Raw genomic sequence first — 18,486 nt, 5'->3', positions numbered from 1 at the left:
TAAACAGATCTTTCACTGATTGAGGTGATTTCTTGTAAAGTAGCTGCTGACAGCAAAAGAAGCTCTCGCAGCCTATGAACTTTTGATCTGACATTGAAATTTCTTGCGTTAAGGTGGAAGATGAATTATAACCCCTCTAGAGAGGTTCAGCAATGTGGGTGGACTGGGGCCCCCTGAAACTGACTTGCCCACATCTGACCTGAGCTGCTGTACAGCCCTGAGGTCTTGGGCATGTGTGCTGGCAGGTGGGAGTAGGTTACATGATCCTAAAACGGCCTGTCATTGCTTTGAGCCCCATTATCCTGCAAAGGGCTGAGCTCCCACCCCTCAGCGCACTCTGTGATCTACGCTCCCCCTCTATATCTGTATCCCCCTGGGACAGGCCATGGCCACAATTTGAGCCCCAGACCACTAGTGGCTAAAGCGAGAGCCAGACCCCTCGGTCATGCAGAATAATCACAGGCAGAGTAATCCTGGATTTACGGGAACCTAGGGGGGGAATGCTGAGAAGCAGAGTATAAGGGCCTGAGTTGAACTAGCCCCAGTCATTGGGGTTAACGCCCGTCTCCTCATTAATCCATGGGATCTTTAAGGAACACAAGTGGATTCAAGAGCTCAGTTTTGCACCTCCCTCAGCACAGTGTCCTGTACGGCCCCAGGCAGTACTGGTTCAGAAACAAGAGCACCAACCCTTGCCAGAGGGCTTCCAGTCAAATACAGACCTAGAATCAGAGAAGATGAGGGTTGGCAGGGACCTCAGGAGGTATCGAGTCCAACCCCTGCTCACAGCAGGACTAACCTCAGCTAAACCATCCCAGCCAGGGCTTTGCCAAGCCACAGCTTAAAAACCTCTAAAGATGGAGATTCTACCACCTCCCTAGGTAACCCATTCCAGTGCTTCACCACCCGCCTAGGGGAAAACTTTCCTAATATCCAACCTAGACCTCCCCCACTGCAACTTGAGACCATTGCTCCTTGTTCTGTCATCTGCCACCACTGAGAACAGCCTAGCTCCATCCTCCCTGGAACCCCCTTTCAGGTAGTTAAAGGCTGCTATCAAATCCCCCTCATTCTTCTTTTCTGCAGACTAAACAAGCCTAGTTCCCTCAGCCTCTCCTCATAAGTCTTGTGCTCCAGCCTCCTAATCATGTTTGTTGCTCTCCGCTGGACTCTCTCCAACTTGTCCACATCCTTTTTGTAGTGGGGGGCCCAAAACTGGACACACTACTCCAAATGCGGCCCCACCAATGCCAAATAGAGAGGAATAATCACTTCCCTCGATCTGCTGGCAATGCTCCTACTAATGCAACCCAATAGGCTATTAGCCTTGTTGGCAACCAGGGCACACTGCTGACTCATATCCAGCTTCTTATCCACTGTAACCCCCAGGTCCTTTTCTGCAGAACTGCTGCCTAGCTCGTCGGTCCCCAGTCTGTAGCTGTGCACGGCATTCGTCCATTCTAAGTGACTCAACTCAGCTTGTACCAGGGTCCTAGGCCTCTGTGACTGGGGTGACATGGGAGGGGTGGGGGCCCTAGTGAACATGATATACTAGGGCCTGCTCAGAGGAGATCACAGTCTAAGACAACATGGCTTCAGATCTGTTGGTGGCCCAGACATTTGCCATTCATCCTGGCAGTTATCCCCACCCCAGGTGTTACAGCTTTGCCATTCGCTTCCTCTTCTCTACACGAAGATCTTTCAGCCGAGATCAGCTTCCGACTCGGCTGCCTCCAGCATAGGAACGACCAGCTGCATCCCCTGAGCTTGGCTAGAGATGGCCGCCCGGTAAAGCCTAGGGAGTGTGCATGCACGTATGTGTACGTGAAAGACACGTGAGGGCTGATGTGGGATGACATGTCTCTTCATGAACAAGGAAGAACTCCATAAGCCTCACAAGCCAAAACCAGTGGAAACTAGACAAAGAGTCTTTTTCCCTCTCCCCCAGCTTCTCGATCTCAGTGACCAGAACGGGCAGGGGCACTCATAAGAAACACAGATCTACTTCCTCTGGGTTCCTATCTCAACCTCGCAAACTCACTATCCTCAGCACAGCACGGTGACAAAACTTGTATCCATAAGCACAGGTCCCTCCCAGTGGAGCTAAAGGAGAATCCCCATTAGCTGCATGCACTATAGGGCCTATGACACACAGCTTAGGTGCTCTGATCCCAAACAGTATGTACCGGGCCCTGGAGTCAGTTAGTGGAAGGGGGCGTTCTCAAGCTGCAGACGGAATATTTCTAAATAAGTCCTCTCTGGGAAGGAGAAAGGAAGGTTGGCGATGGGGAAATTTCTGTTGAGCAGGTTTCATACAAACAATAACCAGGTACGAAGCAGATTTATTAGGAGCAGACAGAAAGCAATTTTCACACTGCAAAGCGAAAGGTCTCATGGCATCAAAATAGCAGCAGGAGGTTGTTATTTATTAGGTGTATTATGGTAGGGCCTGGCAGCTCCCAAAATGAATTGGGGCTCCTTGGGGCCGGGTGCTGTATGAACTCAGAGAGATGGTTCCTGCCCCCAACAAACTTACAGTCTGTCAACGACAAGAAACAGCACAGGAGTGTCACAAGCCGTGGGCAAAGAAAATGAGATCCCGGGTTTGCATAGGCCAAATAAAGACGGTAAGTATCAGGAGCCCTTCCCAGCCATTGCAACATGGGTTATGCAATGGCCACTTTTGGTAGCATTAGGGGCAGGCTGAGATGGGGATACAGCCACACAACCCTCCTCGTGTGTTGTCACGGGGCATTGAACACCTGATTTCGAGGGCTAAAGGCAGAGTGCTTGCTGCTTTACAAATGGATTACTAGCCTGGACTGAACTGTCTAGATGCAAAACCCCTTCTTCCTCGTTTAATCCTTTCACTGCCTTTAGGACAAGCCTGGGTCCCCAGCAGCATCAGCCTGTGCACCACCAGACCCAGCTGGGATGCTCCCCTGCTGTCCTGTTGAGCAGTGAAGCGGTTAAAGCAAGCGCGTGCTCAGCTTGTGTTTTTCTTAATAGAGTCAGGTGCGGGTGGGATTCTTAGCAGGACCTGGGGCAGCAGGGTGAGGGAGCCATTCTGGGGGGGAGGGCGTTGGGGGGATGCTGGGGCAGGATGCACAGAAGAGAGATGTTGCTGGCCAGGAAGGATGGGGTTTGAGCAGCCCCCCCCTGGATCCTTTAACTGGCCGACTTGATGATTCCGTTGATCCACGGCACGTATCTGGCAATCTTGGTATAAACGGTTGGACTTTTGCCGCATTTCTTGCTGCCGAAAGAGACCACGCCTTCAGCCACGCCGTCGCAAACCAGCGGTCCGCCCGAGTCGCCCTGCAGATGTGACACACGTTAAGAGGAGAGGAACCACGGCAGCCTGCTCTGACTCATGTCGCAGGTACTTCTATGGCCCTGTTACCATCGTATCTGAGCCCCTCCCTATCACTTCATCTCTAGCCTCACCACCCCTCTGTTGTTCCCCAGGTTACAGAGGGGGAGCTGAGGCCCCGAGAGAGTAAAGCCCACATCCTCAAAGGCAGTTAGGCACCTAAATCCTCTGGGAGTCAGGTGCCTAAATCCCTTTGATCTGGACCTAAGTGACTTAACCCTGGGCACACAAGAAGCCTGTGATGGAGCAGTCCCGAGTTCAAGCTAGTTCTATAACCTTGAGGCCTCCTCACCCTTCTCCACATCACCCCTTGAACCCCTTGACATTCCGCTGCCCTGCATCCTGCGTAGTCACTTGCACCAGGGCAAAGAGGGAGTGACATGCTATCCTGTGACAATGAGTTCCACAGGCCAATCTCTTACAGTCTCCCTGTATCCCAGCCTGGTCTAAAACACTCAGGCAATGGACTGCTGATTGCACTACACTAAGGAGCCAATCAGTTACCCAGGATGCCCCCACAGGGAAGAAATTCCCCAGGGTTTCTGGGGTAACAGTGGCCCTGGTAACTGTGTCCTTACAGCTGATATGCTACTCTTCCGGCCTCTCCTCACTGAGCAACAGACAAGGTGGTACCTCGCAGGCGTTGTGTTTCTCGTTCCCAGCGCAGATCATGTTCATGGTGATATTTTTCTCTTTGTAGAATGATTGGCAAGAGTCCCTGGAAACCAGGGTGACGTTCACCTCCCACAGACTCTCGCTGGGTTTCCCACCCTCTGTGGTGCGGCCCCAGCCCGCTGTGCTGCAGGCAGCCGTGCCGGGGATCTCCCTGTCCTCCGGTGGGAGTTTCACTGGTTGGATTGCTTCGTCGTAGGTAACAGCGGAGTTGAGCTGTGGGCAGCAGGAGAATGAGTTCAGGGAGCACGCTTACTCACCTCAGCCGCTTAGCAGGCGGCCTAAGTAATGTCTGGCATTCAAAACTCAAGGGGTCGGCTGGCTCTGGAAAGCATCGTGGCCTGTCTGCTGAAGGTGGCCCAACATTTTGGTTTTGGTTGACGCAGCAGATTCTGATCTTTCATAGACTCGGATTTCAGCCCTCGTTTGGCCTTTTGCTGGAAATATACCTTTGGCCCGTCTCTGCTTTAAATAAGCAGCGTCTGACTTCGACGGAGGCTGTGTGCCCTCTAGAGGAAAATGTAGGCATTTTTATCTGTTGGAAAGCCAAGCTTTAAAAAAACGGGAGCCCAAATCCATGTTTAGGCACCTAAGGCCCTGTCTACACTTACCTGTGAGATTCAGTGGCAGTCAATGGGAGTTACACAAAGTACACAAAAAACTCCGCTTCTCTTCTACACTGCGCTGCGCTGTTCCTGTTGACACAGCGCTACGCTACTTGTGTAGCTGGTCTTAGTACATCGATTTCTGGATCGACTGGGCGGGTCTGCACTGACCGCTCAGTCGATCCAGAGAAATCGATCTGGCGGCCACGGATTTGCCTCCGTCAGTGTAGCCATGGCCCATATAAAGGGGTTGGTATTCAAAAGCGCTGAAGACCCAGCAGGTGCCGTGGACTTCAGTGCTTTTGAGAATCAGGCCGGGTGCCTAAAGATGGACTTGGGAGCCAATGTTCAGCCTCGTTTTCCTCTCCCACACTTCGTCCGCCTTGGCTGTTTAGACTGTGTGGGCTTCACAGCAGGCTCTGTCTCGTAATGTGTGTCTGCGCGGAGGTTAGCACAATGACTCTCAGTTTGAATACCCAGGCACTGTCGTCACACAATATAAAATATAATCTCCCATTTTGTAAAACCTCGGTCCCTCCTAGCAGTAAGAACAATGAAACAAAAAGCTTTCGTAGCCTGAATCTGTTTTTGGGTTTTTTTCTGTATCTGTGTTTCTTAGCTCGAAACTATAGCCCTTCGCTTTCTCAGGATAGCCCATCAAAGGCAGGTTATAAAGCAGAGTTACAAACCATATCAGACAAAGAGCCTGCGGTCAGCAGAACATCCTGAGACTGAAAAGGCACATGCGAGTGGGAAATACACAGCAGGGCAGATGTTGAGTCACCTTGTCCTCATTCCCAGTGTCAGCCATAGCATGGCTGCAAAAGTTCTGAGTAAACGATCTGCAAGAGCCCTAGGAACAAAGGTAGCGTTCACCTCCCGCAGACTCGGGAGTGCAGTCAAATGACCTAGAGCCCGTGGTCCTGCCTGCCACTGACCTGCAACCATGTGGCCATTTACACCAATGCAAAGACCTACGATTCAGATTCGGTAGCACTTTGCGTGGGTGCAGGTGCCTGCAGCGGGTGCAGGGCAGTGGGAGAATCAAGGCCTGTTAAGTAACCTGGCAAATTGTCCCAGGAGGCATGCTCCAAGGGAGATTGCCCTGAGCTCTCAGTTCATCATTTTTGCAACATGCTCCTCTGTCCGTGGACTATAAACTCTTCAGCCCTGGAATATTACTAGGACATGCTAGCAGCAAGGGAAGCGTGGCTATCAAATGAGACTCAATTACTATAGTGCAAGCTTCTTTCTTTCTCAAGCTGGCGCTGTGGATTTGGAACGATTCCTACACTCCCCGGCTTTAAGCCCTTGTGTTGATGATGACCCAGGGCTCCCTGGAATTGGGGGAGAACTGGGAGGAGGTACCTACTTGGAGCAGCATGATGTCATTTTCCAAGGTTGTGCGGTCGTAATCAGGGTGTGAATGAAACTTTGCAATGCCCCATCGGCGGTTGGAACGGTTGCTCACCAGCTCGGTCCCCAGCACCAGCAGTATTCGCGTGTTTCTGTAAGAAGGAAACTTCCCATGAGCCGGGAGGCATGCTGGCTGGGCGACGTGCTCATTCTGTCACCTATCAGCGGTTACCCAGAACTGTGTGCAGCATATTTTAGACAGGCAGCATGGATCTGTGGCTAAAGCCGCGGGCTTGGAAACAGGAGATGAGGGTTCTCCACCTGTCTGCTCCTGGCTAGCTGTGCGAGCCCCTCAGTAAGCCACTTTTCCTCCCCGTGCCTTAGTTTCCCCCTCTGGGAAGCTATGACTGACTAGTGCAGTGGAAGAACATGGGGGGAGGGAAGCTTGCTGGAAAGCTAAGAATCCTGCTGTCTGGATGAGCAATGTATGAAATAAGAGGGACTCGCGGGGGCTAGTTCTTCCTTTGTTTGCAGCCCGTGAGGCCGGGTGGGTTTATGCCTACAGTTCTCCCCTCGCGCTCAAAGCCATTTCCCAGGAGCCTTCAGCTTAAGTATCAAGGCACCCACCTGGAGTCATTGCAGTGGGCTGCGGTCATCACCCACTCTGGCTGGATCAGGAACCCATCACACAGGACTTCCCTGTATTCGTTTTCCAGGAAGCCCATGTAGGGTCTGGAGTGATTCTTCACTTTGTGTCCCCCTATGATCGTAGCATCCTGCTTGCCTGCCAAAGGGGAGAAAACAGCATTTATCTGGCGTCGCCTGGCGGAACGGAGAGAGCAGACGTCAGGATGCGCACCCTCCACTGGTCCGACCATGCCTGCGCTGCGATAAGGGCTCGTTCAAGTCCGGCCAAGTGGTGTAACCCAGGGCAAAATTTGGCCTGTGAGCTGCGGTGTAAAAGTGTGAGGGCAGCCGCCGTTCTGGCACATGCAGGACACGGCTAATGAGAGTTCAGCTTTCATGAGGATCTAGACTCCAGAGACGGGGCAGAGGGCTGAGCAGTGGAAAGAGACGTGCACCCAACAGCTGGTGAGTCAGAGTCAGGAAAACCTGGAGAGAGCAGAAAGTTGGGCCCAAAGCATCGCACGTAGTGGACACATCTCGACCCCACTGGGCAACTGCACCTGGCCCCTGTGAGTTCTAAGACTTTAAAGACGAGCCTTTAATGACAGATGGTGTCAAATACAGCTTCCCCACACACACCCGCTGCCTCTCAGACAGAGCCCAGGTTAGAAGAGTAGCTGGAGCATGCTTTCCACACAGGGCACTGAATCTGGTTTGGATCTGACCGCGGCAGTAGCCAGAGCCTGGGCAGTCCCAGGTGAGGGAGTGAGCAGAGGGGGGTTTGCTTTGACACAGCCCTCTGGCTAGTGCAGAGCCAGCCGGAGAAATGAGAGCGGGCACAGGTGTGCGACCCACTTACCTGCATGGGTGGAACACAGCAGCAGCAGCTTCAGCAGGGCAATACGGATGATCTTCATCTCCAGCGTCCTCGGAGCGTGACTGGGCTGAAATAACAACCCCGGGCTCCGGTGCTTTTGAAGGGAGCCGCGAATTGCTTGGATCAGCATAAAGATGCTTTCTCTGCAAAACGGAAACCACAGAGCCACAGAGAGTAGAACTGTGCTGAGCGGGGATGCGAGAGCAGGAGGAGAGATGATGCTATGCCTAACACAATCCACACTCCATCATACTGAGCACCTGTCCCGGCTTCAATGACTTGAGGAAACAGAGCCCCAGGGCACATTCCCCATGAGGAATGAGTTTGTAGGGTCTCAGCTCACTTCCTTATGTACAAGTAAAACCAAGGCAGACGCCGGGGCCTGATCATCTTCCTGCAGGTTTGGGGGGGAAGGGGAGTAGAGGTGTAGAGCAGCATGTGTGTTGGACTGTGTAGTGAACCAGAATTGGGTGATATCCCTTTAAATAATTTGTGAGCCCTCTAGAGGTACTCAATGGGTTCTAGGTTTTAGAATCCAGCCAGAGCAACTCCGTGTGTGTGTGTGTGTGTGTGTGTGTGTGTAACTAGGCCTTGCATGGTTTATGTTATTAGTAACATGGACATTTGGTTACTGTGCTAGTGGTTTCTTCGTGCTATTAGTGAAGGGCAAAATACGCAGCAGCCTGTGTTCAGGGGGTGTCATGCAACATCCAGTAAGCAGCCTTGATTCCTGGAGACCCGAAGGTCCCCAAGCACCAGGCTTCTGTCGACTTTCGGTTACTCCAGAGCCCTGATCGCCTCTCGCCTGCGGCGTGCTCTGCCTCTCTGCTGTGTCTGAGCACGCTGCATCGGGAACGGACCTCAGGCAGGCTTTCCCTGGAGGGGATTGCTGCTGAGCTGGGAGTTTGTTTATGTAAACGTCCAGCTCCAAGTCGGAACCATGGGATCACTGGCTACCCCGGCAGCTGACAGTGTGTAACTGACCTGGGGCTGGCTTGCTCAGACGAAGCGCAGGTTGGGAGAAGTTTGCAGTTTCTGTAAGTCCATCTAGCATCCATGCTAGTTACTCCCCTTGCCACCTTCAGAGGCATCAAGGCCCCCAGCGAGAGCCCTCAACTGGGCACGACCATTTCCCAGTGAACTGGCAGAGCTTGAAGCTGCGTTTTTACTTTGCTCAGTTAAACTTTGCCGTCAGTTTGAAAGTTTCCCCTTTGGGGGATTTTCCCCGGGGAGATACTGCAAACCAGCACGGTTCAACTGAGATTCCCAGCCCCCTGCCATGCAAAACCAGTGCAGACCCCACATTCTCCAGGTTCTTTTTTCTTCGCATGGCGGCTGCCGCCCGCTAGAACTGGCACAATGAGCCTGCGGAACTCACGGCCACAGGATGCTGCTGAGGCCAAAGGGCGATGGGGATACAAACCCTTCTGCTTCAAGGGATAAAGCAATCTCTAACTGACGGCAATTAGAAAAGACATTTCCCATTTGGGCAGGTGACTTCATAACTTCCTGCTGTGGGGCTCTTACACCTTCGCCTGAATCAACTGGTGCTGGCCTTGGTTGTGATCCGTTCCGGGGATTCCTGTCTGTCTGTGTATCACAAGTGGGAAAACTTCCAGCCTTCCTTTCAGACAAGGAGACATCGCCATGAGCTGGAAGCTATGCATGGAAGTCAAGGAAGCTACACTAGGGATGAATGAGACCTTCAGAGGGCTGGGAGACAGGCTAGGAATGCTGAGCAGATCTCCCCAGGGGGAAAGGTGCCCCAGGCTGGAAGCCCATTGAGACGGGAGCTGCGTCTTCCACGTGCTGTCAGGCACCAAGCACTTCCTCGGCACTTTGTACACAATAGTAGCAACGCGGGGCAGGGCGATGGGAGAGTCCAGTCCAGCCTAGGGGGTGCCTGGGAGCTGTGCCCCTGTGTGATGAGTTTGATGAGTCTCCATCCTGGCCCCCCCGTGGCTCCAAACCAGCACCCATTGGCCTCCTCGGGTGCCAGTCTCAAAGAAACCAAGGACTGAGTCCCCTCTCATCCCTCCAGGGTGTGGTGCTGTGTGTGCCTGCGCTCTGCCTGTGCAATGGATAGAGGCCTTCAACCCCCAGGGCTGTCTCGCCAGCACTAAATAAATCAGTGCCTCTTATCTTCGCGGGCACTGGCCCTTTAAGGGAAGCTGGGCTCAGCCCTACCTGTGCCTAATGATCTGCCTCCCAGCTGAGGGGTTTAGGTGGTGGGTGGGGCAGGTGAGAGCCCTGCCCTGGCAGTGAGAGAGTGGCTGAGAGCTGCAGGCAGGCCAGAAGGGCCTGTCCACACCAGCCAGAGGGAAAGCCCAGCAGCCAGGGGCAGGAGCAGAAAGCTTTGGAGAAGCACCAGCCTCAGAAGGGAATTCGGAGGCCCGGAGGAGGGACGGCTCCGAAGGAAGTAGCCCGGGCAGGAGGGCGTGGCAGGACCTTGAGACTCGTGCTTGCTCAGGGTCCAGGCTGGGCCTTCCAGTGAAGGGGGAGGAAGGTGTGTCCTCCCACACCCCTTCTCCTCCTGCCCTGTGTGAATGAACCACTGAGGAACAAGAGCTCAGCGAGGGCGGTGTGTGGCCTGGCCCCGTGAGGCTGCAGCCCGACTGACCCAGGGAGGAGCCAGCGGGAGGTTGTTGGACACCTGCCTTGTTTTGTTGGCTTTTTGTTTACCCCCCACCCTCCAGAAATGCTGAGGGGCGGGAATGAACTCTGGTTCGGCTCATTCACTAAGCTGCATGAGAATCTCACACCCGAAAGCAGGAGACTGAAGGGCCACTGGAACATGAGACAGTGAGTTAACCACAGGGGGAAACTGAGGCAGGGCCGGCTCTGATGCGGGATGAAGAAAGATCCTCTTACACCTTCCCCAAAGAATACCCCCATTCGACCCCATGTCAGTCACACCCGGGTAACCCGCCGACTCTGGTGACATGCAGTTACAATCCGTTCCCTTTTATTGCAATACATTATTAGTAGCCAAAGTCCTTCAAATCTGCACCGGAGCTGGCTTGCGCTGGGGAGGACGGAGTTACCAGATGCCACCTGAAATCTGGCCTTGAGCCTCATCCTGTGGGGTGAGCAACTCTTCCCCTCCCCCCGCCCTCGTATGTCGCCCCTTTGGCAGGCCAGACCGGCATCTCTTTGCGGACAGGAGAGCTGGGCCGTGTGGTTTCCAGGAGCAGCAGTTGTGTTGGTGGAAGGGGCCAGTCGTCCGGCTGGCTCAGGGTGCTCGTGGGGAAGCGCTGCACAGCGGTGGGTTCCCAGGAGGATTATCGGGTTGCGAGGAGAGCTGAAAGCAGGACGGTGACATGGACGTTCGCAGGGTCCGAGCGGTCTCTGCCAGGCTAGCAGCTCACCCTGCTCTTGTGAGATAGCGTGGAGTGTGCAGGGGCCGTGCAATCCCTTCCAGTGCAGCGCCGAGCCGGCGGCCTTCAGTTAGCTGAAGCCATGACGCTCTCAATCCAGTCAACGTAGGGGGCGATCCGGGTGTAGATTCCAGGCCTCTTGTAGTTCCCACAGACCCGGGAGCCGCCGGCGACCACCCCTTCAGCGATCCCATTACAGACGAGCGGCCCGCCGGAATCCCCCTGGAGAACCAAGTCACAGAATCAGGGTCTGCCTCGGGCTGGGTGGGGCTCAGTGTGCCTGGGCCAACTCAGCGGCCAATGGCTAGTGTTGGGAGCCAGGCTGTCTACTAGCCTTCCTCTGTGTCAGCCCCGCGCTGCCCATCACCCCCTTTCCCATGCCAGACGGGCGTCTGGTACATACACTGAGGTTGAATGCACGCAGCTAAAGTGGTCGTGAATTATGCATTGTTGCCAAAGGGCCGGCAGAGGGAAGACGAGATAATCTGATTTACCTCCCCCTTTGCCTACGGTGGGCGGAGGGGTGCGGGAGCTTGCACTGCGTTTCCCTGTTGTTTGTACTGCAGTAGCACCCAGAAGCTCCAGCTGAGATTAAGGCCCTCTTGTGCCAGGTGCTGCACAAATGCATAATGGGACAGGCCCTGCACTGAACAGACCAGGGATAGGAAGGGAAGAGGAGACGCAAAGGCAGAGTGATCTGCACAGGCTCGCACAGCAGAACTACGGCAGAGGCAGGAATAGATCCCCACGGGGGACGGGACATTGTAGAGACAGCAGGAGTAACCCGACTTAGCTCATGGCTAATTATGCTCTCAGAAGGGCTGCTAAACCTCTGGCTTCAACAAATCCCTAACTAGTCAGGATGAGACGTAACATGGAGGGACAGATTGTCCCACATCTGCCTCCTGTGGAGTTCTTGCGCGTTCCTCTAAAGCAGCTGGTTCTGGCACCGTTATCTACTGGGCTAGATGGCCCTGGCAAGTTTTCGGTCCTACCGCGGTCTCTGGGTCCCCAGTGCCATTCCCTAGCCAGTAGGCCATGTGGTCTCTTGAACCATCACACAGCTCTTGGATCTAACCACTGCTGTCACCTCCTCAGCCCTCCATCTTGCTGAATTGTTCCAGTCATTTTGAACAGAAAAAAAAGTGACGTGGGGGTAAAAAACTAACCCAACTCCCCAGTCCAAGGTAGCAAGGGGCGTGTAACTCGCACGGCAGCTACCCTGCTGACTGGTGTCAGTTTCCTGGAAGATAAGCTACAAGTTGACTGAGCACCTCTGCATGTTTGCTCACAGACTGATAATTATCTTGCCTTCAGCTTTGCAAAGCGTTCGGGGGGGAGGGAGGGCCAGGGCAGCTCAGTCAAGATGCTACAGAGTTCATGCTGCCAATACCACCTGTGGAAAGGGGCCATCCAACACTCTACATGAAGGTGGGTGCAGGCTACACCCCTCTGGCACTGGTGTAACTGGCGAGGTGGGACAGAACCTGACTCTAAAGATTTGGCTACATGTGAAAATGAATCCATATTAAGGTAGGGCATGAGTATAAAGCAGATTAACTCTTCCTGATGAAGTCCATGGTCAGACGCGCTTTTTCTGAAATAAGAGTGCCTCATTCTGAATTATCTCAACCCACTGGTGCATTAGTTTAATCCACTGGATTAAGCTAATTGAGAATAAGGGTGTCTGCACACGGAGGTATCAGAAATAGTTTATGCTGTAATAGCTCTTGGTGTGAACAAGCCCGAAAAAGCCAGGAGGAAGGATCCAGGCTTCTAGTGATTCCCCTTATTTGTGTACTCAGGGGAGGCAGTTTAGTGAAGTGGATTGTGGTGTGAGAGTCAGGAGGCCTGGGGAGAAATCCTGGCCCCATTTATGTCAGCGGTGACAGGATTTTCCGTCCTGGTGTCTAGCCTTTGTCTGCCACTGATTTCCTGTGTGACTAGCGGTAAGCGTCTGTGCCGCAGGTTCCTCATCTATAAAGTGGGTCTAATAAAAGTGACCTGCCTCCGTGGAGATCGATGGGATTGTAAATCTGCTAGCACTTTGCTTCCTCTCTTTCCAACAGCAAGGGGGTGACGTTAAGGGCCTAATTTTTGCTCTTTTTCACAGGTGCAAATCAGCCCAGACTCTGGTGTAAGAGGAGAATGAGACCCCAGAGACAGCAAAGGGGTGGCGTGAAAAGGACCCAGGACTCCAGAAGCTACACGCTTCTCTGTTTACCCCAGGGGGTAGGAAGACAGGGAGGCTATCAGAATAATCGCATACCCACCTGCATGCACAAATGCCCACGCACACCCCTGTTCACGCTGATGCTCACACCCAACACGTACACACAGCTCTAACCCCCCCAAGCAAGACGTCTGAGCTGAGGGATTTCCCCCAGAGATAGGTACCAGGCAGGTGTCCAACTTCCTGGAGTTGGTGCACATCATCTTCTCTGTGATGCTGTTGTCATGTCGGTTCCTTTGGTTGCATTCCTTTCGGCTGATCACCGGAAGCGCCACCTGCTGCAGTTTGTCGGGCAGGGCCCCAGAGTGGGTCATTTTGCCCCAGCCGGCCACCTCGCACAGGGTGTCAGCGGGGACATCGCTGTCCTGCCTCTGGAAGGGCAGGACCTTCACGTGTTCGTTGAGGAGCGCTTTCTCCTCCAGCTGGTTTGGGAGGCAAAGGGGCAAGGGTCAGCTGGGGGGAGAGAGACAGACTCAGCCTGCATTGTAACGCTGCCACTGGCTGGGCTCTCTGCTTCCTGGGAACTCTGGATCTTGAAGCATGAGTCTACAGCTTGAACTACCGGGACTAGGAGCTGACTCAGACCTGTAGGGGTGTGGCCACTAGAGCGGGCAGAGCTGTGCTGCGTTCGCACAGGTTACACGGCCGGCACCGGCACCGGACCTCAACTAATGGGGCCTGGTGCTCTGGCTGCAGCTCTGGGGAGGGTTCTGATGGCAGCTGGTGAATAGAAAGGAACCTCCTGTCCCCAACCGTGGTGTGAATCGGGGCTGACCCCAGGGTTCTGCATGGACCGGGGTGGGCCTCTTGGATCTCAGCCCGGTCAAGCGATGGTCGAACAAGACTCATGGTGACTTAAATCCTCCATTCAGGTGCCTAATTCCCATTGAAATCAACAGGAGTTAGGTGCCTTTGAGGGTCTGGGCTTTTAGGGCCTGGCCTGAAGTCCACTGGAGTCAGGGGGAGTCTTTTTCCGTCGGCTCCAGCGGGCGCTGGATGGGGCGGTCACCACGCCCGCGGCAGGGAGCCGGCAGCAGGGGACGGAGCCGGCGTGGGTGGTGCTTACCTGCAAGAGGAGGAGGTCGTCGTCGTAGGTCTCCTCGCTGCTGCCGGGGTGGCGGATCTGTGTGCGCACCCCGTAGAGGCGCTTATGCGGTTCTGGCTGGGAGAGAGAGTGGACTCCCAGGAGCACCTGGAAGGGCTTGTTCCCCGGGCTGCAGGGAGGGAGACAGCAGCATGAGGCGCCCTGCTCACCCCCAGCATCGAACGGCCGGACCGTCCCGCTCCCTCCCAGCGGCACAGTTCACCCGATGCCCAGCGATCGCCTTTCTCTGGCCCTCTTCCCCCTCTCATGGAGATGGGGCCTGGCCCTGGCTGGGCACAATGTGTTCCTTGGGTGAAAGGAGAATCCAGCCTCAGTGCCTTTCCCTTCAGAGTGACCCTCAAACGATCCTAAGCGTGGGCTGGAGCCATCACGGGCGGTGATGGGACCAAGATTTGGACCGTGCTTGTCAGTCCAGGGACGCCTGTATCCCCTGAAATCGTTATTGGGCTCTGCGTGATAACCAGCTGGCCCCAGACTCCATGCCCCCCCTTTCTTTACCGTGCTGGGTTCCCTCCCTGTCAGAAATGCAGGTCGGGACTCACTTGTCTTCCAGGCAGTGAGCCGCGCTCAGCACCCACTGCTCGGCGATCAGGAAGCCGCCGCACACGTGCTTCTGGTCCACCTGCAGGGAAGCCATGTAGGGTTTCAGGTGGCGAGGCGCTTCATAGCCCCCGAGAATACGGCCCCTGGGGCGACCCACTGGTGAGAGGAGAAACAGAACATTAGCCATTTAGCTGCCCCACCAGCCTTCCTTTCCTCTCGAGCGTCTGCCCTTAGCATGACTGGGATCCACGCCAGCACATCCGGAGCATGGCATGGAGCTAAGGGGCTCCTGCGGCCCTCCATGCCACAGGGTTGGAGCAGTTTCTCTTTCACTGGCCGAAAACCAAAGCACTCCAGGTCGTGGACAGTCCTGGGGGTTTGAAGTTTGTTTGTGTTCCCAAGTGAGACCTGTAGAGTCGTTGAGAGAGCCCCGCCCCAGAACCGCCCGCTGGGTGGGGGGCTCACCTGGGGCGTGAGGGGCCCAGCTCTGAGCCTCTGCCCTGCCTGATTCAGCGTGAGGACACGGCCATCGGTCTCCTACATCCCACGTGGGCTGGCCGAACCCTTGGGCTAATGGGGGTGAGACACAGTGACTTGCCCAAAGTCCCATGGGAAGTCTGGACAGGCAGGCTCTCTCCTGAGTCCTAGTCGAGCACCCTAACCACTAGACCATCCTTCCCCTGCTTCTAGAGAAGGGAAGCTGAGTCCAGCCCTGCTCTACCCAGAGGTTTAATAACTTAGCAGAACGACCCTTGAATTCCCCAGGCACTGGACAAGGCTTCAAGCAACAAGATCGGCTCAGATCAGCATCCCTCAGCTGGACTGACAGTCACTCCTCCGCCCCTGGTGGCCCCTCATCTCAGCCTCCTGCAGGGGCTACTCTTGGGTGTCTCTGAGTGACTAGCCCCTCCCTCACCCCCACTGTGACCCCCACCGCTGCACAAGGGGGCCAGCACGGCTGCTCCCCAGCCATGTGCTGCAGCGTATCACCCAGGCAAGCCGCTGCGGATCAGGAGTTTAGCCGGCGGGTGGTGAACTTCTTAACAGGTGACAACAGAAGCAGCTGCCCCTAGGGGATTCTGGCTCCCTAGTCTGGAAAGCCTGGGTGTGGGGCCTGGAAGAGACATTCGCAGCTGCCCTCCTGCAGCATTCCCATGGGCTGACGCAGCGGGGTTAGGTGCTGTGATCGTTTGACTTCAAACACAAGAAGGGAAGCCGTGGGGCAGGCACGCGCTGGACCTTCAAATGCGTGGCTTCAAACCCAGCCACTGAGCTGCGAGTCTCTCTTGCGACTGGCTGAAATCTTGCCCAGGATGAGTCAGTGGGTTTCTAGCACTTGCCACCTGGCTTTTTAAATCGAACGAGGGGCGGGCCGTGCGTTAACCAATCAGACTGCCTGTGCAAACACTGAGTGACGGTCCAAGATAATTTCGTCCAGCCTCGCCGTACAGCTGACTGGATTGTGTGTGCAAATCTCTGCTGGCTGGTTGGACAATCGTTTTTTTCCCCTGGACCTTTGAAAAATCCCTCTCCCCTTCAGGAACTTGACTCATGAGAAGAAAATGAAAAGAGAGCCCCACGTAAGAAACGCGAGCTGGTTCCAGGCGTTTCGGGTGAAGGTTTGCCGAAGGTCTGCAGCAACGCATGTGTCGGCAGCGTGCTTTGGAAAACAGCAAACGGCCTTAGTCGATATTCACCAATGGCTAGTTCTGCAGTTGCAGGGAATCCATCATTTGAAAGATCCTGACCTGATCCTAATACATGATCCCAGCTCAGCACCCTAGAGGAAGCTGAATAGTCCCCCCCCACCTCCCATCTCAGTCCCTGGTATGGAGGAAACCACAGCTGTTCATGCCATCCAGCAACAGTTACCATGATATCCTAATCCAAGGGGAGGCAGTGTTGCCTGGTGGCTAGAGCAATAGTCTGGGATGCAGGAGACCTGGGTTCTGCCACTGATCTGCTGGGGGACCTTGGAAAAGTCACTGCCACGTTCTGTGCCTCAGTTTCCCCATATGCAAAATGGTGATCCTGACACTTCCTTTGTAAAGTGCTTTTGAGATCTGCCCATGAAAAGCACCAGTGATTATTATCCTAATGTAATGCCAGCCATTGATCTGTATCATTTATTTATACCCCAAGATGCTTCTTGGTTTCCAAGGCATCAGGTTATATCTCAGCAAAAAAAAAAAGTCAGGGGAAGCTAGTTGGTTTCAGACCCAAACGCCTCTGTAATCAACTCCACCACCCCTGTCGCTCCCCAGATGTGTAGGTTATTTAATCCTCCTTCCACCCTCCAACCCCCAGCCCTCCCACAGTTTTTGCACCAGCAGAAGTTTGTTTTGTTCTAGCCCTCCCTCAGTTTACCCGCATTGTCTCACACTGCCTCCCTGCTCCACCATCTGCTCAGTGCAGGAATCCTCTGGCCTGTGGTAGGCAGGAGGTCGGACTAGGTGGATTCCAATGGTCCCTTCTGGCCTGAAAAGAAACCGACAGCTGGGAGCCTCTGGGAGTTGTGTCCTGAGAAGCCGAGCCTCTGGGTTCAGGCATGTGGACGACAGACTGAGGAAGCGGCTTTATCTATAGGTTTGAGGCTGGGTTCTGACATGGATTTGCTGTGGGAGCTTGGCCAAAACATTCTACCCCTCTATGCCTCAGTTTCACCTGTCATTAAAGAGATCGTGAAACTGAATTGTATATAGATAAAATTAAATGGACTATTGGAAAAATGCTTGGAGCTCCTCAGCAGGAAGGGGTTGAAGAAAGGAGTGAAATGTACCAACTTCCCCTAGGCCTGTTGCTTAGTGAGTTGCACCTTTCTGTAGCAAAGAAGTTATGCCATCCACAAGCTGTACTATGGTACAGACACCCAGCCGCTTCACTTACTGTGTCAGTTCTTAGAAAGAATGCATCAGACGCATGCCCTGCAGGACCCACGCAGAGTCCCGTGTCTCTGTCGTGCATGGATGAGTCAGAAAAGAGGCCAGGAGTATGGGAAGGATCAGAGAACGGATGCACTCACCACACACCGAGATGCCCAGCAAAACAACCAGCGCTAGGAAAGGCGAAGAGTGACCCATGCTCGCTGCAGAGATGCCAGCAGATCTGCCTCCAGTTCAGGGGCTGTGTCTTGTCTTGATAGAGGTGGCTGTGCTTGGAGTGAGAGCAGAGACCTCCCTTTTATAGAGAGCTTGGGGGGTGGGGGGAACGAAGGGGGAAAAAAAGGAGGTGGGAAGAAAATTTGCAACATCTGTTGACCGCTCAGCCTGGAACAGCCTCTTGATTGCAGCAGTGCCAGGGGTTCGGGGAAATCTCCTGATTTCTCAACACAAACAACCCTGGGGAAAACCGCCCATCCCAGCTGCTGAGCCTGGCTGCCATGGAAGGGAATTTCTGCATTGCTCGTCTGCTTTTCAAACACAAAGTTCATTCACCAACTGCTCCTGTTTGAAGAACAAACAGTGGGAAAATCCCCATCCCTGTCCGCCCCCTCTCTGCACGAGTGAATGGGCCATTGTTGAGTGAACTTCCGCCTTAGAGAAGGTTACTCCAGGATATGCCAGATCACTGGGGGAACTGCGGCCTGACGCCTCTGTCTGCGCACCCTTGCTGGGGCGGAACCCAGGACTTCGGGGTCCAAGGCTAGAAAGCCGGCACTTCTTTTGCCTCTGTTAAATTCAGTTGTGGGATTATTGCACCCTTCTGGCAGGGATGAACC

At 54.3% G+C, this 18,486-nt stretch overlaps 1 protein-coding gene across 1 annotated transcript; it reads right to left on the bottom strand.

Moving 5' to 3' along the window:
* Positions 1–2,331: 2,331 nt before the first annotated feature.
* CFD (complement factor D) lies at positions 2,332–17,914 on the bottom strand. The gene is made up of 11 exons (XM_067562288.1): positions 17,791–17,914; positions 14,768–14,924; positions 14,187–14,334; positions 13,285–13,542; positions 10,969–11,109; positions 8,889–8,965; positions 7,493–7,752; positions 6,634–6,790; positions 6,023–6,158; positions 4,007–4,261; positions 2,332–3,318 (listed from the first exon to the last, which is right to left on the bottom strand). Exons 1-11 carry the CDS (start codon positions 17,846–17,848, stop codon positions 3,169–3,171), a joined length of 1,797 nt encoding a protein of 598 aa, XP_067418389.1. The 5' UTR covers positions 17,849–17,914; the 3' UTR covers positions 2,332–3,168.
* Between the last annotated feature and the right edge of the window lie 572 nt (positions 17,915–18,486).

Source organism: Emydura macquarii, unplaced genomic scaffold, assembly GCF_026122565.2.
Source record: "Emydura macquarii macquarii isolate MOO-44397 ecotype Brisbane River unplaced genomic scaffold, CSIRO-AGI_Emac_v2 contig_306, whole genome shotgun sequence".
Lineage (NCBI taxonomy): Eukaryota > Metazoa > Chordata > Testudines > Chelidae > Emydura > Emydura macquarii.
Note: the sequence above shows the minus strand (reverse complement) of the source record. Positions and strands in the feature narration are given on the sequence as shown.

Bases quoted from the DNA above. Each gene is read 5' to 3' on its own strand.
- CFD (XM_067562288.1), bottom strand. From the start codon at position 17,848: ATGGGTCACTCTTCGCCTTTCCTAGCGCTGGTTGTTTTGCTGGGCATC. The intron at 8,966-10,968 runs GCTTCAGCTAAC...AATTGCCGTCAG, and splicing joins ACTGGATTGAGAGCGTCATG to TTAGAGATTGCTTTATCCCT. The intron at 6,791-7,492 runs GTAAGTGGGTCG...CCCCTTTGGCAG, and splicing joins GCTGTGTTCCACCCATGCAG to GCAAGCAGGATGCTACGATC.